The sequence below is a fragment of the Drosophila obscura genome, unplaced genomic scaffold (genome assembly GCF_018151105.1).
Source record: "Drosophila obscura isolate BZ-5 IFL unplaced genomic scaffold, ASM1815110v1 contig_150, whole genome shotgun sequence".
NCBI classification, from domain to species: Eukaryota; Metazoa; Arthropoda; class Insecta; order Diptera; family Drosophilidae; genus Drosophila; species Drosophila obscura.
In genome coordinates, this window is record NW_024542736.1 from 7304795 (window position 1) to 7331266 (window position 26472).

The 26472-nt window shown below is 48.0% G+C and overlaps 7 protein-coding genes across 8 annotated transcripts; 4 read left to right on the top strand and 3 right to left on the bottom strand.

The window, feature by feature from the left end:
- Positions 1-338: 338 nt before the first annotated feature.
- On the top strand, positions 339-1816 carry LOC111066984 (cleavage stimulation factor subunit 2 tau variant). Its single transcript, XM_022355974.2, has 2 exons — positions 339-566; positions 624-1816. Exons 1-2 carry the CDS (start codon positions 430-432, stop codon positions 1741-1743), a joined length of 1257 nt encoding a protein of 418 aa, XP_022211666.1. The 5' UTR covers positions 339-429; the 3' UTR covers positions 1744-1816.
- LOC111066983 (cleavage and polyadenylation specificity factor 73) lies at positions 1813-4219 on the bottom strand. Its single transcript, XM_022355972.2, is given in 5 exon segments — positions 1813-1957; positions 2032-2757; positions 2759-3767; positions 3834-3995; positions 4065-4219. Coding segments are annotated over 5 exon segments (2055 nt in total). The 5' UTR covers positions 4133-4219; the 3' UTR covers positions 1813-1867.
- Positions 4220-4730: 511 nt separating this feature from the next.
- Positions 4731-5854, top strand: LOC111066872 (Golgi SNAP receptor complex member 1). The gene is made up of 4 exons (XM_022355799.2): positions 4731-4841; positions 4907-5091; positions 5160-5545; positions 5615-5854. Exons 1-4 carry the CDS (start codon positions 4820-4822, stop codon positions 5715-5717), a joined length of 696 nt encoding a protein of 231 aa, XP_022211491.1. The 5' UTR covers positions 4731-4819; the 3' UTR covers positions 5718-5854.
- Positions 5855-6150: 296 nt separating this feature from the next.
- On the top strand, positions 6151-7062 carry LOC111066873 (mitochondrial import inner membrane translocase subunit Tim22). Its single transcript, XM_022355800.2, has 3 exons — positions 6151-6510; positions 6580-6773; positions 6834-7062. The coding sequence occupies exons 1-3, from the start codon at positions 6273-6275 to the stop codon at positions 6987-6989; spliced, it is 588 nt and encodes a 195-aa protein (XP_022211492.1). The 5' UTR covers positions 6151-6272; the 3' UTR covers positions 6990-7062.
- Positions 7063-8719: 1657 nt separating this feature from the next.
- LOC111066871 (vasorin) lies at positions 8720-12282 on the top strand. The gene is given in 3 exon segments (XM_022355798.2): positions 8720-9042; positions 10683-11558; positions 11560-12282. Coding segments are annotated over 3 exon segments (1581 nt in total). The 5' UTR covers positions 8720-9018; the 3' UTR covers positions 12241-12282.
- Positions 12283-12620: 338 nt separating this feature from the next.
- LOC111066870 lies at positions 12621-15269 on the bottom strand. Its single transcript, XM_022355797.2, has 5 exons — positions 15183-15269; positions 15064-15111; positions 14590-14999; positions 14329-14530; positions 12621-14269 (listed from the first exon to the last, which is right to left on the bottom strand). Exons 1-5 carry the CDS (start codon positions 15195-15197, stop codon positions 13091-13093), a joined length of 1854 nt encoding a protein of 617 aa, XP_022211489.2. The 5' UTR covers positions 15198-15269; the 3' UTR covers positions 12621-13090.
- Positions 15270-15574: 305 nt separating this feature from the next.
- LOC111066880 (NADP-dependent malic enzyme) lies at positions 15575-25132 on the bottom strand. Of its 2 annotated transcripts, none has more exons than XM_022355815.2 (4): positions 25024-25132; positions 22016-22856; positions 16719-17647; positions 15575-16653 (listed from the first exon to the last, which is right to left on the bottom strand). In XM_022355815.2, exons 1-4 carry the CDS (start codon positions 25083-25085, stop codon positions 15978-15980), a joined length of 2508 nt encoding a protein of 835 aa, XP_022211507.1. In that variant the 5' UTR covers positions 25086-25132; the 3' UTR covers positions 15575-15977. The 2 variants fall into 2 exon arrangements, with proteins under 2 accessions (XP_022211507.1, XP_022211505.1); XM_022355813.2 differs by lacking the exon at positions 25024-25132 and adding an exon at positions 23178-23313 and having other exon boundaries at positions 15577-16653.
- Positions 25133-26472: the final 1340 nt, after the last annotated feature.

Below are 26472 nucleotides of genomic sequence, written 5' to 3' on the forward strand. Positions count from 1 at the left end.
GTGTGTATGTTGTGTGTGTGTGGGTTTGTGTGTGCGTATGGGCCTCGGCTACACACAAAGTAAAATTTTCAGGCCCGTTTTTCATGCAGTTGCGCTAGGATTCTCAACGAGCCTTTATGGAGTACCGATAAACGGCTCAATCGGCTACGTTTAGGTGTTCGATTCAAGCATATTTGTTCACTTTTCACTATTAAATAGCCGTTTAATTCGTTTTCACCTTGCGACAAGAAAAATTACAACACCAGGCGTTGGAGTGCTGCAAAACGTATGCCAGCTGCGCTACCAGTTGGCGCTTGATAACACTTTTTCGGTAGCAACCCTGCGTCGCCGCAAGAAGAAGAAGAAGAAGAAGAGGGAAATTTATTTGTTAATTCGACGATTTGTTAATTAAATTCTTTTGCGAAGCATATACCAGCCAAAAACGAAACAATGGCGGACAAATTACAGGAACAGAGCATCATGGACAAGTCCATGCGCTCAGTATTCGTGGGCAACATCCCATACGAGGCGACGGAAGAGAAGCTCAAGGAGATTTTCAGCGAAGTCGGCCCGGTTTTGTCACTGAAGTAAGCCGGGAATCCATCTGTATGTATTGCATATGATATTAATGCCTTCAATTGCAGGCTCGTGTTTGATCGGGAGAGCGGAAAGCCGAAGGGATTCGGCTTTTGCGAGTACAAGGATCAGGAGACCGCGCTGAGCGCCATGCGCAACCTCAATGGCTACGAGATCGGCGGACGGACGTTGCGTGTGGACAACGCCTGTACGGAGAAGTCCCGAATGGAGATGCAGCAGCTGCTGCAAGGCCCCCAAGTCGAGAATCCATACGGGGAGTCCTGCGAGCCCGAGGACGCACCCGAGTTGATTACGAAGACGGTTGCTTCGCTGCCGCCAGAGCAGATGTACGAGCTGATGAAGCAGATGAAGCTCTGCATTGTCAGCAATCCATCCGAGGCACGGCAAATGCTCATGCTCAACCCCCAACTGGCCTATGCCCTGCTGCAGGCGATGGTGGTGATGCGCATCGTCGATCCGCAGCAAGCGCTGGGCATGCTCTTCAAGGCCAACCAGATGCCGCCCGTGCTGGGGGGCAGTGCCCATCCGAATGCTCCCAGTGGCATGTCCATGGCTCAGCAGCAGCAGCAACAGCAGATTCCACAGCAGCAGCCGACACAGTCTGGCCCCGTGAGTGGTCCCGGACCGATGCAGCCGATGCCGGTGCCCGGCCCGAACTTCAATAATGTGCACTCCAACGACATTGATCTGCGCATGGGTCCCAGCGGGCCCATGCCGATGGATCCGCGCATGATGGCCCGCAACCTGGACCAGGACATGCGCCAGGTGATGCCGAATCCGGTGCCACCACCACTAATGGATCCCCGGACGCGCGCCCAAATGCCGGCTCAGCAGCAAGGCCCTGCCTCGGCGCCAGCTCCGTACCCAAGCGATCCACGCCAACGGCCGATGGATCCGCGCCTGCGTGCCGGACCCGTCCAGCCGCCGCAGCAAGTGGCGCCACAGGTGCCGCCGCCAACACAGCAGCAGCAAAACGCAGCCCAGCAGCTGCAGAGCCGTCTGGGCGCCCATGGGGTCCTGCCCTCGGACGCCTCCGACCAGGACAAGGCCGCCCTCATCATGCAGGTGCTGCAGTTGTCCGACGAGCAGATCGCCCAGCTGCCGTCGGAGCAGCGGGCCAGCATTCTGATGCTCAAGGAGCAGATTGCCAAGAGCACACAGCGCTAACAGCCGCCGCCGCCGCTTATACTTTTTATTTTTATTTTGACTGGAAAACGAATAAAAAAAGAACATTCGCACATTCAAAACATTTATTCGTTTGGGAATCGGAGGGGGAATGGGAACGGGTTAATTAGTGGGCGGAGACCAGGGTCTGGTGCAGCTTATGGACTGTTGTGTTGAGCATTTGGCGCAGGATGTCATCTTCGGCACAATTAACAGCCTTGAAAATGGGGGAAACAGAAAGTAATAAAACGATTCCCAGGATGCCATTCCATCAACGATGGATGCACTCACCAGAGTCTCCAGATTAATTTCCGCACGCTTCCCACTGACAGTCACTGGGAGGAGATCACCCTTGAACATCTTTGGCACACAGCTATCGCCGAAGGTATCCTGCAGCGTCTCGATGAGGCATTCGCGGAAGCGTGAATTCTCCGACTTGGTTTGCTTGGTGGCGCCTTTGAGGCTTGTGCCGCCCAGCTCGGACTGCATGATGCACGCGAGCACCGCATCGGCGTAGACATCGTTCACATGCGTTGCCTGCCACTCCATGACAATGATCTTCTGCTCGACGGTCAGCTCAATGCAGTTGAAGACGCGCAGCTTGCGCTCGGGCTCCACCACATCCACACAGCCGGCGCCAATGCGATCCAGCAGCAGCTCCAGGGTGCCCAGGGAACTGCCCCAGGGAATCGACTGGCGTTGCGTCACCACCGACATGCTCATGTCCGTATACTTGCCCAGATCGGAGGGCGCCAGAAGATGATACTTAAAGTCACGCTTCACCAGCACGCCGGAGAGCTTGCTCCCAACCTCGGGACTCTTGGCCGCCAGATTGCCCATCACCTTGGCCGTCTTCTCGCCCCGGAAATACAGATCGACGGCATGTGTGTTGCGGGGATTGTAAAACTTGATGTCGGTGCTGGCATCCGCCTCGTACTCGCGCTGCAGGGCCAGCTTTAGGCGCGACATTTCGTTCTGTTCCCCATGGACGAGCACCACATGGGTGGGCCGCAGCAGGCCGTATAAATTCGCTCGTCTGCTGGTAGTCCGTGTGCGCGGAGAAAGAGATGTAGTCCACGGACATATTGAGCGGCAGCTTCTGGCCCGAGCTCGTCGTAATCTCCTCCGGCTCCGAGAGTATGGTCTTCGCCAGAGTGCCCTCCACACAGTAGCCGGCAATGATGACGCCGTTCTTGGGATCTGTGCACCAGCTCTCGAACAGCTCACGCGACAGCCCGGACTGCATCATGCCGGGCGATGCCATAATCACACACGGCCCAATGTCCTCGAAGTGATCGATGCCCTTCAGGTTGGAAATGTGACGAAAGACAAAGGGATTGTTGACGGCTATCTGCCGCCGGATTCGGTCATTCATCGCGTTTATGTACGTTTGATAGACGGCCATGCACTTTTTGGCCAGCGACGAGGCATAGTAGATGGGTATCTCGTGCAGTTCGGGATTCTGCGACCAGAACTCGTCCAAAATCAACAGCAACTCCTGGGCTCGGCCCAGGGCGAAGACGGGAATCAGGCAGCGACCTCCCTGCAGCACGGTCTTCTGCACCAGCGATGTGAAACGATTCTCGCGATCTTCGCGCTTCTCGTGGATGTGCGTGCCGTAGGTGGACTCGGTGATGAGGACATCGGGCTTCATTGGGGGCACCTCGGCGGCCATCAAGTGGCGATCCTCTTGGCGCGAGAAGTCGCCAGTGTATAGAATCTTAATGCCCGCAATTTCAATCATAAACATGGCCGCGCCCAGCACATGGCCCGCATTGTAGGCGCAAAAACGGACGCCCATGACATCGCGCTCCTCGTGAAAATTAATTGTCTCGATTTTCTCCATCGATGCCTCAAGGTCGGCCTCTGTGTAGAGCATCTGCTCCGTGGATATGTTGCTGATTTTGATGTAATCCGAGAGCATCCAGCGGTAAATGGCCTTGGTGGCGTGCGTCATGAAGCATCGCCCCCTGAAGCTAGTCTTCATCAGGAACCAGGGCAGGGCGCCACAGTGATCCAAATGGAAGCTGCAATTCAGAGAGTGGTTTAGAGAGCACATTCGACCCACTTAAATATCTTGCCGTGGCACGCACTGTGAAATGAACAGCAGATCGATCTCATCCGCCTCGATCAAGTCCACATAGGGCAGCGCATCCATACCGGACAGGCCGGGGTGGATGCCGCAGTCGAGCATGATCTTCTTTCCCTTGAACTCCAGCATGATGCAGGAGCGACCCACTTCCTGACCGGCGCCACTGAAAAGAATGCACATTTTTGTTTGCTTAGTTTTCCCACTTCCACGGCAATATCCCCGTTCTGCTTACAGCGGTTTGATTTGCAGCAAATCGCTCTCCTCGTCCGGCACGCGGACATCGTTCGTAGCCTGTGACATTTTCTTTTTTTGGTTTGTTTTGGAAAAAATTTCGATTCGCAAATAGCCGGGAAGAGAAACTGCGTGACCGTGACGATAACGATAAGAAATACCATCCGGCCAAAAAATAAATACCATTGCAGTTTCAAGCAATACCATTTAAATACCATACCATAAAAAAACCAAGGCAGTCCGGCTATCAAACGAGACTTAACCCACTTAACACCCCTCTATTTAAAAAGCCTTTGAGAAGCCTTTGTTAAACAGCGGAAAAAAAACTGTTTGTAAAGGCTCCTTGTAGCTCCATCCTCCTCTTTCTTCTGTAATTCGTAAAATATTTTAAAGTTACATGAATTTCGTGCATATATTAAATACCTCCCTGGTCGACAATGGGATAACGTTATATTTTATTGATTGAAATCGTATTCCATGATTTTGATATTTAGTTTAATATTACCAACCACGAAAAGCGCTCTTCACCACGAAAAAGAGGGAAAATTTTGAAAACCCACCAATATTAGCTCAAGATCAAATAAAGTGACCAACTTGAAAAATACCAGTATATACCAGGACGTTGTTTAAAAATACCAGTATATACCACGATAAAATAAAATACTTTTTGCTCAATTTTGGCATCAAAAATACCATAAGCGGTCACACTGATTGTCACACAAAAGGCCCCAAATAATTTTTTACCGACAAAAATAAATGGGCAGCTCCAGCTATGATGGTAATCTTGTTATGTACACCATTTACAAACTGTCTCATCTGTCCCTCTCCCAACTCATTGAACAGTGCTGCGGAAGCAGGCGCGCACACTGGAAAACGAAATCGACTTGAAGCTGGTGGCGTTCAGTAAAATTGGTGCTGGCAGCGGAGGCAACAGCAATAGCAGCGGCGGCAGCGCTGACACATCACCTCTGCTTGGGGACCATGTCTTCGACTCGCTGTCCGAGGAAATCGAGCAGATGCTGGAGAAGGTAGGAATCCCTGGTGATTGAGTCCTCCCCCCGACTTGCATTCATCCCCTTCTGCGTCCCATCCGCAGCTGTCGACTCTTAATGAGTCGATGTCGGACCTGCCCGCAACAGGTGCGGCCGCCATGCACACCCTGCAACGGCATAGGGAGATCCTGCACGGCTACAGGCAGGAGTTCAATAAAATATGTGCCAATCACACGGTGCGCATCGAGCGGGAGGAACTTCTACGCGGCTCCGGCCTGACCACTTCTGGCAGCCCCTCAATATCGGGGCTTAGTCGTCGCGAGATGTACATGAAGGAGACCGGGCACCTGAGCAGCGCCAGTCACCTGGTGAACGATCAGATCAACATAGCCATCGAAACGCGGGACAATCTGCACGCCCAGCGCCAGTCCTTCAAGCGGCTACAGACGCGATTCAATGACATCTCGAATCGATTCCCATTGATTTCCAGGTAACCCTAGTACCTGTTGTGCCACAGATTATAGAGCATATAAAACGATGTATTCTCTTTTTTTGTCAGTCTCATTCAGCGCATCAATATCAAGAAGCGACGCGATTCGCTTATTCTGGGCGCGGTAGTGGCAGTCTGCGTGATTCTGCTCTTGATCTACGGCTTCAATTAGCGTCGCATCGACTTGGACAATCCAAAGATAGAGCTTGCATTCAACTCCACTGCAGACATTTTGCAATTTTCGTTTATTTCCCCCGATGGTATATGTGTATAATTAACTTGTGATAGCAATAAAATGTAATATAAGAATTTCCAGTAGGGATAATGGAGATATAGAACTGACATCGGTGGGGGCAATCAAGTTTTCATATAATTATATTAACCTTATTAAACATGAATAATTACTCTTCAGTAACAAATCTCGTGTAACGGTATATTTTAACATGCGTTCTCTATCTCTGTCTTTCAGTCTATATTCGATTTTCAGCATGTCTAGTGTAATACCACCATAAATAAGCTGGCTGGTACCTATAAAAATACCACCACTAGCGAAATTTGTTTGTGTGTCGATAAGACGATAGTTCCGAGTGTGTCTGTGTGGCAACTCTGGAAAACATCTGTTGGGCGATGTGATAACAATTTCAGTTTTTTTTTACTCAGCACATTTTGATTTGTAACAAAACTACAATTTCTGAATAGAAATAAAAGCAATTATTGATAGACAGAGATGTCCATGCTGCCAAATTCCACAGACAAGCCCGCTCAGGCGGCCGCGCCACGTCTTTTTGACAACGCGGACCTTGACAAGCTGGCCATTCAGTTTGTGGGGGACATGCAGCGATACCGCGAGAACATTATAATACCCAGGAGCATGGGGCCGGTGAAGATCAAGACGAACGAGGAGAAGCTAATCGAGACGGCTGTGGAGAGCTGCGGCTTCAAATGTGCAATGGCATGCGTTATGGGTGAGGATCTCTCTCCCCCTCGCTGCAGATAATATTTTATTGATTTGCTTTATGCATCCTTGTGTCTAGGATATGGTCTTGGCGCTGCCCTTGGTCTGTTCAGTGCCTCCGTTAATCCCAGTATGGCCGATCCGTTTGCCAACGAGAAGAAGCAAACAGCCCGCGAGGTGTTCCGGGAAATGCGAGCCACCACGCACTCCTATGCCAAGAATTTCGCCCTAATTGGTGCAGTCTTCTCCGTAGTCGAGTGCGCGATTGAGAGTGTAAGTCAGCAGAGAATGCAGTTTTGCATCAGAGATCAATTTTAATCCGTTTAACTGCAGAAACGTGGCGTCACCGACTGGCGCAACGGCACCTACGCTGGCGGCATCACCGGCGGTCTGATTGGTCTGCGCGCCGGCATCAAGGCTGGCGTCATTGGCGGCCTGGGCTTTGCGGCCTTCTCCACGGCCATCGACTACTATATGCATTCTAGATAGGCCACGCACACGCACAGCTTTGGATCCCCATCCCATCCCATTCGTTTTTATCGTATAAATGTTTCTTTCTAATTACCAAAATCGGTCGTCTCTCTCTCTCTCTTTAAAGTTGCCGCCCAGGAAATGGGCTGCCCTAACGAGCTCTGCACGACCAGCTCGGACGGACAGTGGTTTGTTTCCGCTGCTTCCTGGCTGCCGCTGCACAGTGCACAGTGCACAGTGCACCACCTCCTCTGTGCCGTGGAGCCGTGACATTTACGGCGCAGCTGCCAGCCATTAATATTAATCCAATGAAATGTGGACTCTGGCAGTGCGCTACAGTCTCGGCTTCAAATTCGGCCAACAACCGACCGGTTTGGCAGTGCCTTCGTGGAGTGGAGTGGAGGCGTGGCAGGGGAAGGGGCAGGGTGGCCGAGTCCAGCTTGTGGGAACGGGAATCATGATCCGCAGAATGACTTTGCCTTTGCCACTGCCACAGCACAATTCCAGTTTCGTTCAGTTCGATTTGAGCAACAGGCAGGTAGAGATCGCCCGTCCCGTCGTTCTGCCGAGAGTTTCCGCTTTCAGTTTCTGGCCGCCGCAACGCGTTGATTTAAGATGCGAGGCTGAGGCTGAGGATGAGCATCAGTACGGCAGCTGCAAAAGTGCAACATTAATACCGTAACCAGCCACAACAATAGCAGCAGCCACAAACAGCAAACGGGTTTCGTTTGCAGACTGAAAGGCAAACGTCGCGTCGCATCGCGTGTGTGTTTGCTGTGTTTGGTTGTTTTATGTGCGGTTGCAGGTTGCGGGTCGCGTGCAGTTCACAAAAATATGCAAAAGCCTCAATTACTCTATTAAGCATAGACTTAAATACTATTAAGTAGATGGAACTCTGGCCTGATGATTGCAATTCCTCTCACAGCGGCTAGTTGAAAGAAAAGGCAAATTGTTTGGCAAATGGCGGGGCGGACAGAGATCAAATCTTGTACATGCTGCGGCCGAACGTGACTCACAAGTGTATGTGTGCCTGTGTGTGTGTGTGTGTGTGTGTGTGGAGTGTATACAACAGGCCCAGGGCCCAGGCCAGGCTGTCCGTTCGTTCGTCCGTCTGGCCGCAATGTTTATGCAACCAATTTCCCAGTGCCACAAGATCTCTTGTTTGCTTTTTCCCTCCCCCGCCCTCCTTAGTGCTGTGTCGGATTCAATTTGCGTGTGTGTGTTCGGGGAACAACTCAATTCATGGATTGTATTCATGGCAGTGTATCCAACAACAAGTTCAATGAAACCAAGTGACACTTGCATCTAATTGGACTCTGTTCGTTCTCCCATACATACATATGTACATAGTCATATATGTGCATATGTATGTGTACTGAATCAAGAGTCGAAGACTCCGCGCAGCTGAGTCAACGGAGCCCAGAGCCGAATTCGAGTCCAACGCCATTTGCTGGTTGCCACATAGTCCCATGGTCCGTTATCTTATCTGCCTACAATCTCCACGAAGAGAGTTTTGGAGTGCTGCACCGCTTCGAGCTCCGAGCCACTCCGTTGCCAGCAGCTGGCCAAGAGACCCAAACCAACAAAACACAACAGCAGCGAAACTGACGACCTTGCTCGACAGCAAGAAAGAAAGGGGCAGAGATCGAGGTAGAACCAAAACAGAAGCCCAGTCGATGACTCAATTAGAATTCACTTTTACTTTGATGATTTAGCAGAGAGCCAAAGAGAGCACACTCGAAAGAGAGAGCCACAGCACAGCGATATCTAATCAAAACAAATAATGCCAACGTCCCCATGGCGGTGGGCTTGATTCATTAATTTAGTTATATTTCCCGAGGCAAGCGGTCGTCTGTCTGTCTGTCTGTCTGGCTGCTCGTAATGAGAATACTTGCAGAAAAGTGAATTTAATAAATACAAAAAAAAAGTGCATTTAAAAGAACAGTTTTGTGCATTCTAAAAAATAGTTGCGCTGCTCTGATCCGAGATTTGGATACGATAACAGAAAACAGAAGGATAGGAAATATAATACAACAAAAATACAACGATGAAGCACAAATTTCTGCTGTTGGTGAGTAAATTATTTTCAGGCCAGCCAAACATTATCGCTATCTTATCTGAAATACTTTTGGCCCGCTGTGTTTCGGTTCAGATAGTAGCAAGGAAATAATGAGTGCGTATGCGTATGGGTGAGGAGCGTTCAGTTGAGAAATACTTCCAATATAATATTTGTGCATGCTCAATGTGTCCGATGTGTGTCATTGGGCTCTGGTGAGGGGGAGACCTTTTTATGGAGCAAATGGCTGAGCTCTTTTTTCGTTGGGGGGCAAGCAAGCATCTGCTCATCAGCCCATCGGTCTCTTGATCTTCTAGCGCTTGCCTCTTTGTTGAAGTTGTTTCAGTTGGTGTCGGAAAAATATTATCAGAGAACAACCATTGGAATGTGATTGTAAAAACAAATCCAATACCAGACCAATTCCAGCTGAGAAGCATCAAAATATGTTTGACCAGAGATTTTCATTAGAAATTAAAGAACAGAAATAGGTTCAAAAAATATTAGAATTATTTGTCAGTTATTTGAGACAAAAGAGGTTTACCTTTGGGAGAATTGTATCTATAGTTTACGGCCAAAACTTCTTCTAAATATATTCTTTATAGATTAGAGAGGTTTTATTTCTTGCAGTTAAAAAAGAAAAGAAAAAATTATTTAATATTTTGTACCTCGTTCTATGCCCTTAATCAACGCATCGAATTGATCAATTAGTCATGCCAAGAAAGACTCGTAACAGTAAACATAATTTGCTTAAAGCAGCAGATTGCAAATTCGTTTGCTTTAATTATATTTTTACCATTTTGTATAAACAACAATGTTGTTTACTTTAATCTTGACTGGGCAAATTAATTACTGACTGCACATGTGCAAACTTTTCTACTGATAAAATTTTCAAATCTATTTTGGATTCACACAATTTTCCTATTTATTGTTGCGATTATTTTTCCCTATAAGAACGTTTAAATTAAAAATAATGGACAATTTAAATCCGGAAAACATGGAGAGTTTCTGCTTAAATTTACTTGCATAAATTAAATAAAAAAATATATATATGGCGCCAATCCAACTGGTCTTGAAAGTACTTTCGCATGGGTGTGTGCATGGCATGGCAAGTGCACTTAGAATCGTGACATATGAGAACCAATTCAAAAACGGAATCTGAAGTAGTGTAAACATTCATGGCCAGCTCAAGCTCTCGGGTCTATCTTCGCTAATGATGAGAGCACGTACTCTTTAGCCTGACTTCCTCAACGAGTTGTATTCGCTTCCTGGAACCAAGTAGGGCTCTTTGTACATATGTACATACTCCTATTTCGATAAACAACAAATTTATGATATTATATGGCATTTAAAAAAACATGAAAAAAGCTTGAACAAAGAATTATGTCAATAACCTTTCAGAATAATCAATCGCGATATTTTTACCAAATATTTCTGTTGGTGCTGTAAACGTTTGATTTCAAGAAGCATGTTCTAAGCATGTTCAAATAACAGTTATTTGAGGCGTTGCCACCTCCGTTTAATGAGGAGATTCAGTGTTGGCCAACGCATGAATTTAACGACCTGTTCCGTAAAAGAATCTTCAAATGCAATAAACTTGCCATTAATTAACGATATTTGTGTATTTTCTGAACATTAACTACTTTCGATGCTTGCAGCTACTTACTTGGACAGCGTTACTCCTGACATTCGCCCATGGGCAGCACGAGGACATTCCCTACCAGGCAGTGACGAACATCTGCCAGACATGCGTGTGCCTGAGCAACCAGGACAGCAATCATCGCCTCCACCAGACCCTCAACTGCGACATGAAGAACTTTGAGCACATCCTGCCCCGTTGGCCCACCGAATTTGGCACCCAGTCGACGGGCACGGAGATTGTGGCCACGTACTCGGGCAATCGCATCCGACTGCTGCAGCAGCTGCCAGCGACGAATGCGACGCTGACGCTGTCCTGTCGCCACTGCGGCCTGCAGCAGCTGCAGGCGCCACTCTTCATGGATGTGCCCAACGTAGAGGCGCTCTATCTGAGCTGGAACGAGATCGCCGAGGATGCGCTGACGCCGGAGCTGTTCCGCGGTCCCTTCAAGAGCACCAAGTACGAGCCGATTGGCCTCAAGGATCTGGATCTAAGCCACAACCGCATCACGCTGCTGTATCGCAAACTCTTCGAGCACACCCCGCAGCTGCTCAAGCTGAACCTGGCCTACAATCGACTGAGCGTGCTGGACGCTGCCACCACAGCGGCACTGGGCTCGGTGACGACGCTGCAGCGCCTGGATCTGGCGCACAACGGACTGATGAGTCTGCCCAGCGAGCTGTTCGCCCAGCTAGGCAGCCTGCGCGTTCTGGATGTGTCCGGCAACGAGTTCACCGTGGTCCCGCCCAGCATCCAGCAGCTGGGCAAGTCTCTGGTGCAGCTGAATCTGGCGGGAAATCCGTTCGCCAGCCTGAATGCGACGAGTTTCCAAAAGCTGGAGGCACTGCGTCGGCTCAATATCAGCGATCTGCCCAACTTGCGCACCATTGGCCGGCGGCGCCCTGGCTCTGCCGGCACTGGAGCAGCTCGAGTGCGCCAGAAATCCCAAGCTGGAGCTGCTGGAGCTAAACGATTTGCTTGCCAGCCGCGGTCTGTCGCAGCTGGACATCTCCCACAACGCACTGAACTCTCTCACGCTTAACGTGAGCAGCAGCAACAGCAGCAGCGGTGGGGCGGGAGCCTGGCCACGGCTGCGCAGTGTGGCCATTGCGGGCAATCCCTGGTACTGCAGCTGCGACCTGATGCAGGCCCTCGAGCTGGTCGGAATGCCGCGCGTCGAGCAGTCAGCCGGCGGAGCGGAGGCCCGCTGCGACACGCCCTATCTGTTGGCTGGAGCTCCGCTCTCCAACCTGACGTCCCAGCACATCTGCAGCATGGTCATACCGAAGAAGTATCGCGCCGTGGACGAGGAACCACCGCGCTTCCTGCGACGCCGCTACGTCGTTCTCACCGCCATCATTGCCAGCGTGGTGGTGGTGCTCGGCCTGATTATTGGCTTCATTGTTGTCTGCGTGCGACGCCGCCTCAAGGGCAGCGACTACGGGGTCCAGCCCATACGCTACACCAGCGTAAGGGGCAGCAACCTGTCCGCCTTCTCGCAGCTGCAGCCCGCATCGGTGGCCAGCAAGTTCAACAATGCCGCCAGTGCCGGCACCACAGGTGCAGCCAATGCCTGAGCCAAGTCCCGGATGGGATGAGCATTAGTCAGGATCCGGTTGATCCCCTACATAGCTGCACGCATTTCGAGCCAAAGATGTCCACGAAAGTGTTTCTGCCACTTAAGCCCCCGCCCCCCCTAAACCCAAACCGAAAAGACTTTGTGTGCTATCGTGCTATCCTGTACATATGTATGTAATCCCCCCCAGTGGGAGCTCCCAACAGCAAACCCAACCCAACCCAACTCCCTATAGTGTCTAGTGCTGCCATCGATGTTTGTATTGTACTTAAGTTTCGAAAATTAGCATTTAATAAACAATATTCAAATAAAATTCAGTCTATTGCCATTGCCAAAGGGTAGATAAGCGAAGAAACAGATCGGAGTGGGTGAATTATTAATCCTATCCGGTATTAAAGGAGTATAAGTTCAGTAATACCCTTACAGCTGAAAGAAAGGCTCATCCCGTGGCTCTCTCTCGTCCGATGTGCGCCCTTTGGCGGAGTGAGCGAGGAAACAGCGAGAATATTGGACCTTAGGTGGAAAGAGGATGGACAGAGTGCAGTAATAATTTGTATATGCTACTCCTACAACAATTTCAACAGTACACGCAACTTTTATCTACTTACAAATGTTTATTATTGCCGCGCTTTCGTTTTTACAGCAATGGGGATCTACATAAGTAAAGGGCTTAATGGGGAAACAGAGGAACCAACTGAACGGCAGCATGGAGGAGGGGTGGAGACGCTCGGCACGCGGCTTATCTCACAAATTGGTTAGATAAAAGCTTATACAAATAGTGTCTAATGCGTCGGAGATTGTGGGGGGAGTGGGCGAGGTTGCCAGTAATGGGGTCTATACAAACGCATTTTCTAGCACTCGCTCTCCAGCAAGTCCTCCTCGACAGCGACGGGGGGACGGGGCAGCTGGCTGGCATCCAGCTTGAACAGATTGATGGCCTGCTTCTGGGCCAGAAACTGACGCATCTCGGCAAAGTTGTCACGCTCCTTGTGCTGCTTGCTGCGTTGCCTGAGGTCGCGTTCGTCGGCAGAGTCCGACTCGGAGCCGGAGGCGGTGCCATCATCACAGTTGCTGCGCTCTGCGGGAGTTACATCGGTCAGTCGATTGTCCGCTTGCTGTTGCTGTTGCTGCTGCTCCCGCTCCTGCTGCTGAGGCTGAGGTTGTTCCCCTTGCATGATTATTCCAAAGAGCTCGTCCACGTTGATGCCCTTGGTGGTGAGAACCTGGCGCTCCTTCTCCAACATGACCTGGCGTATGGGATCGATGCGATCCTTGAGCTGCTTCAACACCGGCTTGAACTTGCCCTTCGTAATGCGCTTCTCAAAGTTGAGCAGCTCCTTCTCGGGCGTGGGGTGGGGCGCCTGCTGTTCGTCCTCGTACTGCTGCGCCTCGTTCTCGTCGTACATGTAGGCATAGAAGTCGTCCTTCTGCTGTGTCTCGCCCTCGTTCTGCGAGAACTCAACGCGCAAAATACTGTCGGGAAATTCATCGTCCTGCTTCGTAGCGCTAACTGCCGTGGGCGGGTCTGCCTCCTCGTCCAGCTTGCTGTGCAGAAACTTGTTGTAGACCAGCATGAGGCGCTGGAAATCATCACAGCAGGCGGCCAGGCTGTTCTCGATGCCGTGCATGTTGCTGGCCACGGCCACAAGGGCTTTGGCATTATTCTTGTGTGCCGCCTCCGTGGCCGTCAGCTGTTGCAGCGTAATATCTAGGGCCTGGCACTCGCCGGCCACGGCCACCATGCACGCGCTCAGCTTCAGCGAGGAGTGCTGCAGCACTGCAATTGGGCCGCTTCGCTGCTGCTCTGTCTTGGCCGCATGCAGCTCCGCCAGCTCCAGTTGTTTGCGGTTCTGCATGGCAACGGCCAGGTTGCTGAAGTGCTGCTCCTCCTCCTGCACCAACTGCCGCATCAGGCAATCGATTTTCACCAGCTCCTCGCTGAGCTGGGAGATCGACGGCCGCGTCGTGATGGTCAGCGCCAGGCGGAGCAGATACTGCGACTGCACATAGGCAAAGATGTTGTGGAAGTCCTGCACAGAGTTTGGGGGTCAATAAGACTGGAAAGTCCATGGGTGTAATAAGTTCCTACCTTTATGTGCTTCGGACTGTAGTCCGTCACATTGTTCTTAAAGTACTCGCACTCGCGCAGCTCCTCCATGGGTGCATAGTATGAGCCGTATCTGGCGGGCAGGGGGTAGTCCGTCTCCAGCTTGCGCGTCGCATCGTAGAGTATTTCCGTCACCTCTTTGGCCGCCGTTATGCAATCCCAGGCACGCTCGATCTGTCGCGATCTGTGCATGCAAATGAATGAGCCAACCATTTCGACCATTTTATGGGATTTGCCGCTTACTCAATTAGTTCCGCCTGCTTCATGATGATAATCTCCTGAAAGTACGTCATGTTGCGCCTGATGCAATTGCCAAACTCATCGATGGTGCGCACGAGCTGCTCCAGCTTGCGCTCCACCATCTTGTTGCGGCACACAAAGACGCTCTTGACGGCATACAGGGCCGTAAAGGTGCCCGTGACCAGGATAGCGGGCAGCATGGTCAGTCGCAGCCTTCGCGGCGTCACAAAGTGCTCCAGCAGTGTGCCGCCCAGCAGCAGGCAGACATTCCGCGCACTCAGCAGCTGCCAGCCGGGCCGGTTGGCCGCCGCCGAGGATTGCAGATCCTGCATGCATTGCTCGAGCGCCTCGACGTGGTCGACTAGCAGGCGCTTCGAGTAGAGTATCCTCTGCAGCAGACAGTCCTGTATTACCTGTGTGTTACGCAGTGCGCGTTTGAGAATTATTAATAGCATGCGTTTTGTGCACGGCACTCACCTGTTTCTGCTTCAATCCATCCACTATCTGGCGACGCTCAAAACGTTGCTGAAATCGAATTAAGACCACACTTATCAGTATACAGTATGAGTGCAGCTGATCCCTACATGTTGACGTACCTTGAGCTCTTGCATTTTAGCCGTTTTGTTGATTTTCTAAACTTTCTAGTCTTTGAAATTGCATTTTACGATTAAATGTGCGTATTAGTGTGACCGCGGATTTAGCGATCAAATATACCGCCCTGACCCTCAGAAATATACCTTCTCTTTTCTAAATATACCGTAACTACACCTAGGAAGTACAAATGTTTGGAAGTATCAAATGGGCCGTTATTTAATCATGTTATCCTACTGACTGATTCTGCGGCTGGCCAACAGAAGCTTGCAAAAGCACTCGAATGCACTGAATGCATCGATAGCAGAGTTTTAAACAAGACGTTTCCCCCGCTCTTTTGTCATACTACAACAAATACTGACTTGGCACTGAGTTTTTGGCAAAGATCCTCGGACTACCATATCTTCTTTTTTATATATTTTATTTGTAGGTACTTAGCATAGTTTGTGTTTTTCAAGATTACATAGAATTTGTTTACATATCTATTAGATCAATATCCCATTTACATAAAATCAACATCATAAAAATTGTTAATTGGAGTTGGTAAACGCATTCGTATTCCCCTCCAAGTTTCTTCTGTGTCCAGGAGCTTTAGGATCCAGTGGGCGCATACATGCAGACATACAGGTGTGGATAGGCGTGGTACAATTTGGCTATTTGCTAGACAGATGTGCGACTTTATATAATAAATAACATGGTTTCTGCTCGTGCCCGCTCAGTGGAATGGAAAGTACGCGCTGCCATGCCACAGCTGTGGGGGGGGGGCGGGGGCTGGGGTCGGGTTCTGGGGGTACTTCCATTTACAAGTGGTAGGTGGCAGGCACGGCACGGGGATAGTCCAGATCGTACATTTGCGCCTTGATGAACGCGATCTTGTTGACGGGCTCGGGATAGACGGTGGCCAGACCGTTCTTGTAGGCATATTCCACAATCCTCTCGGCAATGGCTACCGAGCAGTTGACGATGGAGCTTAGAGGGGGGTAGAGACTGCCCCTGTTCAAATCCTCCTTGGAGACCAGCTCAGCGAGGCGCTCGGCCGAGGTGAGGAACACCTCCTCGGGAATGGTCAGCATGCCGGCGCACAGCACGCCGAGAGCCACGCCCGGAAAGATGTACGAGTTGTTGCCCTGGCCCGGATAGAACTTGCGCCCGTTGTATGTCACGGGGGGGAACGGTGATCCAGATGCGAAAATGCACTTGCCCTGGGTGTGTGTGTAGGCCTCCTCGGCAGTGCACTCGGCCTTGCTGGTGGGGTTCGATAGGGCGAAGATGATGGGCGTCTCGTTGATCTCGGCCATCTTCTCCAGGATCTCCTTGGTGAAGGCTCCGCCTTGGGCGGCAGCGCCAATCAGCACATTGGGACGCACGCGACGCACAGCCTCCTCCAGGGTATCGATCGGATCGTGTGTCTGGGCAAAGTGCAGCTTGTGCTCCGTGAGGCCGCCCTTTGGACGGTCACGCACAATGACGCCACGGCTAGAAATACATTGAACAGTTAGCTTTTATGGGCGGATGCGGAATGGAGATTATGTTTATCTTACCTGTCCACCATCCAGATGCGAGCCTTGGCCTCCTCGTCGGTGAGACCTTCGGCCTTCATGGCCATGGTGCAGAGGGTGGCAATGCCGAGCGCTGCCTCGCCAGCGCCCAGGAACAGCAGCACATTGTCCTTCAGCGAGGTCTTCTTGATCTTCAGCGAGGCCAAGAGACCGGCGACGGCCACCGAGGCGGTGCCCTGAATGTCATCGTTGAAGGTGCAATACGAGTCGCGGTACTTGGACAGCAGACGGAAGGCATTCGCGTTGGCAAAGTCCTCGAACTGGATGAGGCAGTTCTGGCCAAAGCGACGCACACACGCCTTCATGAACTCTTCGATGAACTCGTCGTAGAGGGCGCCGGTGGGACGCTTCTGGCGCAAGCCCACATACAGCGGATCCTCCAGAATGCTTTCGGTGTTCGTGCCCACGTCCAGGGTTATGGGCAGGCACTGCGATGGCTTGATGCCGGCCAGAGCCGTATACAGCGACAGCTTGCCCACGGGAATGCCCATGCCATTGGCCCCGAGATCGCCCAGACCCAGTATACGCTCACCGTCGGTCACCACAATGGCGCGCACATCCGTTTCCGGCCAGTTCTTGAGCACATCGTATACGTGGCCCTTGTCCTTGATCGATATGTACATGCCCTTGGCGTTCTGATAGATCAGGCTGTACTTCTGGCAGGCCAGGCCCACAGTTGGGGTGTACACCAGCGGCATCATGTGAGCGATGTCCGAGCTGAGCACCTTGTAGAAGAGGCGCTCGTTGCGCTCCGACAGACTGATCAGGTACATATACTTGTCCAGGTCGTTCTCCAATCGGTCGAGCAAGATGCGGCAATGCTTGGTCTGCTCCTCCTCGTCGCGCACCACAAACGGCAGCAGGCCATGGATGCCCAACTGCTGGCGTTCCTCGTGTGTGAAAGCCAGACCCTAAAGTAGAATCAATATTATACACATTATTTTGTGTGTTTAAATTATGAAAAGATCACCCGACTATATTTGCAATTAATCAATGTATAAAGATCTGCTCTCCGCTGGCTCTGGCTATCTGCGTTCCCTGGGTACTGGTGGAAAAGTTTGCTGCTGCTACTGCGGCTTATCATTTTGCCTATCGCCTGAGCACGCGCCAATGCTCCGGATAGACAATCTGACTGGCGCTGGCTGTCGTCTCGGTCCCGGTCCCGGTCTGACCTTGCCATGTTCAGATGCTGGCCGAGTGAATGGGGAGAGATTAGCGCTCCACCCAGGCACCACAACGATTTCAAGTTCAAAGTCAAATTCTAGCTCTGTCCATGTCGGTATTCAAATGCATTTGAAATCGAGCTTTGACTTGAAATCGTGACTCACAGCTGAGCCTGGCCTCGATTCACACGCACGATGATGCGGTGGATTTGAAAGTTTATTTGGCTTTGTAATTGCTGCGACTATTTACGAAAATGACTGCCAACCATAGGATGCAATTATGTTGGGGGCGTTGCTAAAGCCACGGACTAGGTCACCGCCAATTAAAAAAAAAGCTGCCAAACAGGTGCATTATGCTGGCTTATACAATTTACGCGGATGTGCCTGCTGATATGCACGTTAGGGAATAATTACTCACTCGTGCATTAAATGGAATTTAGCGATTGGCAGCTACACACAGAAGTCGTGACCGAACAAAGGTGGTGTGAATATGTCAAAGTTTATCGCAAATTTCTTTCAACTTTTATTTACGTAACATTTGCACATTTTCATTTTCAATATTTTCACCATCAGTCACTGCCATTCGCGCTGTTACAAAAACAAAACAGCGTTAATTTTTATTTTATCGTATGCTTTGAGGTGCAAATAAATTAACTTTTGGCACATATATTTCCTAAACTTTCTTTGCGGTTGAGTCTCTTGACTTAAATATAGATTTATCAACACGAATGTATTTTTCATTGGTTAAGGGTTTTGCCCAATTCTTTTCATGAGTCGACTCTTATAGAGAATAACCGTACAATCAGTGGGGTACCCCAAGTCAGGATGACACGCAGCATTTTATGTTTATTGGCTTCGTGACTAATTCAGATAAAATAGCACATGCTGTGTTTTGTGATATTCACGATGAGAAATAAATAAACAAACAAATAAATGCATACTATATTGCTTAGATATCATTATTTTACTATGGACTGAATTTCTTACATTTTCACTGAATTTTATTAGTTCATATTATTATATCCCTAAGCAAAGCTTTACCCTCGCTGCCTAGTAGTTGCATTGATGATACAAAATTAATCACTAGTGTGTGTAATTCCCAGCAATAAAACTCTCGAACTGAACATGAATGTTTATCTAATCAAAGTTAATTCGAATTAGTATATTTGAATGAAAGCGAAAGGGAAAGGGAAGCACATGCATGAAGTGCGTGTGCATGCGTCAAGTTTAGTTCAATTTCATACATTTTCCCGGTAGTTGTACTGATTAGGGGCACTGTGATAGTACCATTTAAGACACAATAAACGAATAACAGGTCGCGTAGCATGCCCAAGTGATCCCCCATAAACACTACATAATTTCACGTTATCGCTCGCTCGCTACGTCATCGGTGGGGCGCTGGTGAAATAATCGAAAACTTGAGAACCGTTGACACCGTTGACATTGAAAACGAAGGCACGACGGAGGATGAACGTGCGAAAAAAGTGTTTAGCTAGCTGGGGTGCTAGCCTGCCTGGCAACAGGTGCGGCAAACATTCGAGCTTGCCCCACAGCAATATATGTAAGCGAAACATGCATTGAAAGTAAGAGGCAACTTCGCAATTACGCATACATATTTCGTATGAAATTGCAAAGAAAAAAACAAAAACCAAAGACAGAAAAAGAGAAGAAAACTGATACGCTCCACGAATTTAGCGCTCAGCTGATATTTGCACCGTCTGGCGCGACCAGTTCCAGATGATGATCATCATCACATCATCATCATTATCATTATGAATGGTTGTCTGGGTCAGAGCTGTGAATACCTACAGATGACGAAAGCGCCGCCTTAATCAGCGCGAACTGAGCCCCAGACATAACACAGGCACAATTCCCACCCGATTGTTTGCTCTGCAAAAGGTGAGCGGATGAAAGGCCTTTTGTTCAAGGCTTGCACTTTGTGCCATTGTGGGCCAGACTGTGCGGAATGATGAGAGGATGGATGGGATGTGGCAGGCTCTAAAAGCACCGGAAGTAGTACATGGAAGGGAATGGCTGATGCTGGGTATAAGGCGTTAGTTTACAAATATTCACAGTTTTAGATACACAAATTTAAAATGATTAAACGCATCATTCCATAATCTGTTGAAATATCCAAAGATAAATTGATTCGTAATAGTTCACACAGGTCAATTTATTTTAACAAATATCCATGTGTGTGTATATCTCATTGGGTAGACAGCAATTAAATCGAACTATGCACATTTAACAGAGCTACAATAAGTATCGAACTATCTGCTCGTTCAGCACATTGACCGCTTGAATTTGTTTAAATTTTTAATTTCCTTTGAAAGCAAATAAATAACAACAAGACGCAGCAGGGGGAAGGAATAGCGCATGAAGCAAGAGACAAACAAAAATGAAATGATATGCAAATGGTCTTCTATCCGGCGCACTGTTAATGGTGTCTGGTGTGAGCAAACACGCTGATATATGTATGGTTCGACTATATATAATATATATAAGCACATATGTATGTATGTATGTCTGATACAGGGCTATGAGTGAGAGTATTATCGCACTTGGTTCTGTTGTTGGTTTTGCGGTTCGGATTGGAGTTAAATTTATAGCTGAATGTAGGTCAGTTCTTTGCGCTTGTTCTCTCTTCTGACTCGAGTTACTTTTTTTTAAATTTTATTTTTGGAATGCGATAAGAACTGCAAAACTTTCCATGGGTGTGCGGAAAAGAGATATGAATAACAAAATCAAAATCAAAACACTTCCAGTGGGCATACAAACATCAGCTGTTGAGTGCAGAACTCAAGTTCCGGGGGGTGACAGGGGTCTGTGCGATAAGCAGGTTGTCGTTTGCTCGAAGGCAAGTAAGTAGCAATAACATCTCCGATAAGACAAAGATACTGCCAGTAATTTCTGGCTACATTATTAATTTCAGTTTAACATTTCTATGACATTGTGCTCTGACGTAATACAAAATTGGGCCTCTCTAAAATAATAATTATTGTTATTAAAGGCAGTCAGGGAGGAATATTGATATCTCCCTCTCATGTGGATATTCTCCAACCCCCCCTTAAATACTCTTATTATGTGGAAACAATTTTGTAAGAATTTAGATGTATAAACAGCACGCGGAAGACAGCTCCATCAGTCTGGCTGTTTGATCGAAAATTTCATTAATTTGAGAAAGAGAAGGCCCCCTCCACCGCCCCGGTGGCGTGTATAAAAACATGCATAACAGCATTTTCTGCCATTTGGTTTATTCCATGCAGCTGTATGAAATAAAAAATACCCTTGTCCCCAACCCCCTAGAGAACCGTGTACGAACACTGAATACGTGCGCTCTCTGAGCAGGCAACAATGGCAGGCAACCAGATTGGCTCTCAGCTGCCATGTGAAAATAGCGGAAAAACAATTGCAAACAGCAAAAGCACAAAACAACATCTCATCTGCAAATTGGCATTGAACTTGAAATGCAATCAAAGAGAAAAAGTTTAAAGATTAGTTCTATCAGTTTCTGATACCTTCTGCCGATACCCTTACGCCTGATTGTGATGGCCATTTAATTGACCAATTATAGGCGGCTTGCTATCGATTTTCTGTGTGTTCCAACATCTGACATCAGACACAAAAAAAAATAATGAATAAAAACAAAAAAAAAAGTTTGAGCTTTGGTCTTCCAGAGCGGCGCGTGTTCGCGTCAAACTGGACTGACAGTCTGGCTGTTGTTCTCCCGCTCTCGCATTGGGGGCCGGCTATGTCATATAAAGGTCACCCACACCACAGCCACCAGCCACCACGCACCCGCCGCAAGAAATGGAGCAAACTGCCAAAAAACAAAAATATATTCTCTGCTTTGAATTGTCAGCTGACATTTCCTTTAAATCGTTATTTATGAATTGGAATTTTTTATGACATTGCTTTAAAAATAGCCAGCAGCTAATTGAGACGACTGGTACTAGACTAGTGGCTACCACTGTGTCATCTCTATCATTGATTCCCCACTGGGGCAGCAAAAAACCCACCCTGCACGCAAAAACTTTTTCCTGGTACTTTTCCACTCAAAATGTTTGCTGCCCAAGGGCTAAATACATAAGAGACGGAGCGAGGGGGGGGACTCACCTTTGAATAGCGCTTGTCGTTGAGACGCGTTAATCCGGAGATGCTACCAACGACTTCGTTGTCGCCGGTGCCCCAAAGTCCCAGACGATCGCGGGGTGCATACTGCTCGATGCCAACTGGCTTGCTCATGTTGTCGCTATTTTTTTCGTTGCTGTAAGAACGTTGCTGCTGCTGCTGCTGATGCGGCTGGAAGCTGTTGCACAGTTGCTGCTGGTGGAGAGCGTGAAGACTCCGCTGCAGTTGGTTCCAGTGATACTGCGAGGATACGTGAAGTCCTTGCGGTGGTGGCGGCAAGTCCGTGACTTGTAGTTGATCGCTTGGCTTCGCTGCTGCTTCTTCTCCTGTGTCAGCTGCTGCTGCTGCTGGTGCTGCTGCTGATGATGATGTTGCTCTGTCGCCGTCGCTTTGCGTACTGATTTGTGTCGTTAGTTTCGCAAAATTGGAAAGTTCGTATTCGAGTGTTGTCGTCGTTGTAGTCGTATGATTTTTACACACACGACTACTGCGCCATTTTTGCGCCGACGTCGGAGCGTCGCCACATGTACATTGTGCCGCCGCTCCCGCTCCCGACGACTGGGTGTGTGTGCGAGAGAGAATGTGGGCTGGTATGGGCAGGGTGGTGGTGGTCGTGGTTGCCGTGCTCTCATTGTTGTTGTTGTTCGCCAGTGCGCCTGAGCATGGGTCAGCTGTTCGGCAGTGAGAACAGCTGCTGCTGGTGCTCCGCGAACTACCAACGGGAATTGTGGTTTTGTAGAGGTTTTGTTGCTGCTGCTGATGGTACGGCGTTATTTGGCCATTGGAAGGGCTGTGGGAATTATTTGCAGTTGGATAGACCGGCGTGCTGGGTGGGAGAGATATTGGAAAAGAGTCAGAGAGAGAGAGAGAGATAGAGGGATGGTAAGTACATATGTGGGAATGTGCGCCCTGTAATTCAATTACGGAACTATGAGAATCGAGTGTTATGTGAGGGAATGTCAGCAACTTTGTCTTTGACTTTATCTCCCCACGCTTATCGTACAGAACCCCAGTCCGAACAGGTGATGCTCGCTCCAGACAGGCCTTCGATGATCTGTTGCGCCGTGATAAGCAATGTCATTGGTTAACCCTGCTACCGGTCCACGCTCATTATTATTGTTATTAGTCTATTTCCCCACACACTCACAGCCGCTGGAGCCGTCGTCCAAAGGTTCCGCTCGAGTACGCGGAATATCGCCGGAGAGCAGAGTACATCGTGGCTGCACCTGATATGGTCTCTATGTTCACAAGACACTTGATATTGACAGCTCTGATTCAGTTTCAGATCTCAGCACCCGCTTCTATTCTGCTCAGTTGGACTGCCGTCGTGCTGCAGCACTCAAAGGGAACTGAGCTCAAAATGCGAGGCACTCGATTTTTCGCTCACTTTTTTCGCCAATTACATTTTACACTTTTGCATGACAGCTCTCGCCAGATTGTCGCCGCTCGGACGAAAAGCAGCTGACTGATAACAACGGGAAATGTGTACATACATACGTATGTTTATTTATTTGCTCGTTCGTGTGGCATAATAACAACAATTATCAAGTGTCTGGGCCATAGAAGACATTACGCTGGGGCGTGAACGCCATTCGATAAAGTAAAGATACCGCCAGAGCACAGAGCACAGAGCCGTCCCTATAAAGTCCCCGTCCCCTACATTAATTGGAAGTCAGAAAAGCTGCGAGACATAATTATAATTTGCGACGAGCATGACCTTGAAACGAATGACCACGAACGAATGTTATCGAATTATCGATAATGACCAAGTCTTAAACGATCTAAGACCGCGATAATATGCGATTGACTATACCCAAGGTGGGCGCAAGTTCAGATACAGATTGGAATTGCAAATACCATCGCAGATCTAACTCAATTAGTTATTCGAATTGAGCAAGAAAAAATGTTACTACCTTGAGGCTGAAAATCAGATGATTAAAAAAAATGTCAAATGGAAAAATTCAAAACGGTTCAAAAAGATTTATAAGTGGGTTCGGTATGTACAATACACATGAACTATATAGTAGATATTCAGATCGGTTTCTAAAATATTTGGCAAGTCAGTCCAAATGGAAACCTCAACCTTAACCTTCCATATACCGTACCGTAGCCGTAGCGATCCCAACCCCTCCTGAGTTTGCACTTGTGGCAATCAGCTGTCTGGTGCGGCCGTACCATTCAATTACTACACAAAAATTGAAAGTACAACATGGCATGCCAATAAATTGGAACATTACACACACACATGTGTGCGGGGCAACCTTCATCAATATTAATAATTTACAGCAGCTTTGTTTCGTGTGTTCAGTCTTTATTTTTGTCGAGGACCTTTATGACCGAGTAGCGAAACGCACCTGTCGCTCCGCTTTTTTCTGGCTGTCCAGCGATTTAATATGGGTTTAAATCGAAAATCGTTAATTATAGATCTGGGCCAACTGCTGACCGCTCCGTCCAAAGTGACTATAGTGACTATAGTGGGGCGTGTGCCAGCCAACTTATCCGACGAGTCGGGTGTCGATGAGTCGCGCGTAAATCGCTGATAAAACGACAGTAAATCGCATCGTTAAACACTAATGACGTGAGGAAGATTTTTGACAGCAACAGCTCGGGGGTGTGGCTGGGGGCGTTTGTTTTGGACGTGCAGCATAAATAAGCCAACTAATTGCAGGTTGGAGCTAAAAGTTGGGGAGATTCTATATAGTGCTACTAATGGATGAACAAATAATCTCAAAATGTGTCTGAAAGGAGGCTTCGATAATTTTTCTTGTGTTACTTTGAGTATAAGGACTCATTTTTTTCTTTTTTTTTTTCGTTTTGCCATAAAAAGTAGCTTAAATTTAAAATTTTAAAATAAATATCACAAAATGTGCATCACAGTTCAAGCAACTAATCGGACACCTCTCGCAATCCTCCCATTCTCCTTTTGTTTTCAGTTGCCTTTTTTGTGGGGCTTCTGATTTTTTTTGATTTTCTGTTTTCGTTTGTTTCCTTACCCATTTTCATCAAAATTTCTTACGGCATTCCGATCGGCGCAAATGGAACTGGAATTACCCATTTTCAGTGCCGAATTTTCGGATAATTAACTCCAGCGAATACAGAGCTCGTTAATTAGAACCAGAAGTCGCCACAGAAGTTCATAAAATAAACCAAAGGGAGAACGCAACAATAGGGAACTTTTCGTGTTTTAAAGGTGGCAAACGACACGAAGGTTTGACTGAAATATTTGGAGCGCTAATAAGTAATATTAAAACAGTGTTTTTGCACTCGAATCGGTGTAAACCGCACTGGAAAGTTGTTCAATCATCGACTCTGAACCGCCCGAAACCGAATCAAAAACTAAACTCGGACTGAAAACGCGGCTCGGCCTGAGGCCACTTGTAGCAGCTTTGCCCAAAGGAGAATGGGAGTACAAGTGAGAAACAGAGCTTGCACACATAAAAAAAAAAAACAAAAACAAAAAAACATGCACTGAGCGAAAAAGTTCGTCTTAAAGTCCATTTTCGAACACTGACTTAGGCTTGATGGGAAAATGTTAGAAAATATATTAAATTGTTATGGAGTGAAACATTTTTCCGTAGTAAAATTGTACCAAGATGAACAAAAAATTAATCCAAAACTTGTTAATTAAGTTGAGTCATTCCGGAGGCTGCAACTTATAACACATTATTAGTGTTTTTTTTTGGATTTAATATAAATAAATTCAATTATTTTTCTCAGTGCTCGCTCGCTTGCTCACGCAGGTAGCACGCGACATTCGTGTGAGCAGAGTTGTATACTTACTCGTACTCGTAGTACATATTAACAGCAACCGAAAAGCAGCAGGGGACGGTTGAGTCATTGCTGGGGGCCCCCAGACTATTGTTTAATTGAACGTTACAGCCTTAGAGAGCCCAGAGACGCACTGGCGTTGACTAGTAGCTCAAAACTTGGCCAGTTGGCTAATCGCGCAGCAGCGACCTTTGGGGGGTACCTCAAATGCATGGCGCAATTTGTTGTTGTCTAATTAAAACTTAATAATAATTTGAAATATAAGAGAAGGCAAACCCACCGACTGACCATCCACTTAAGTGGAACAAAGAAAAAATTCGAATATATACGAAAATATCATTTTATTTACCTGTTGACTGTGGGTAAAATCAGACTGGCTAAGCTATCAAGCAGGCCATCGGCTATTCGTATTAGTTGAACCTTAGGTTTTGTTTTATTTTTTTTTCACTGAATGATTCCGCCTTTCGTGTTTTTCTTGTCGCTTGAGCTAATGTGGCTTTCAGATTTAAATTAGATTAGCTTAAAAAAGTGCTATAATATTCACTAGAATTTATAACATACAAAATCGCATGTTTGGGTACTTAGTTTAGCTATAAAAATAAATCAGAAATTGAATAATTTCATGAGGTGTTTGTTTTTTTGTCATCTTTGTAAGTGTAAGCACAGTTCGTGCT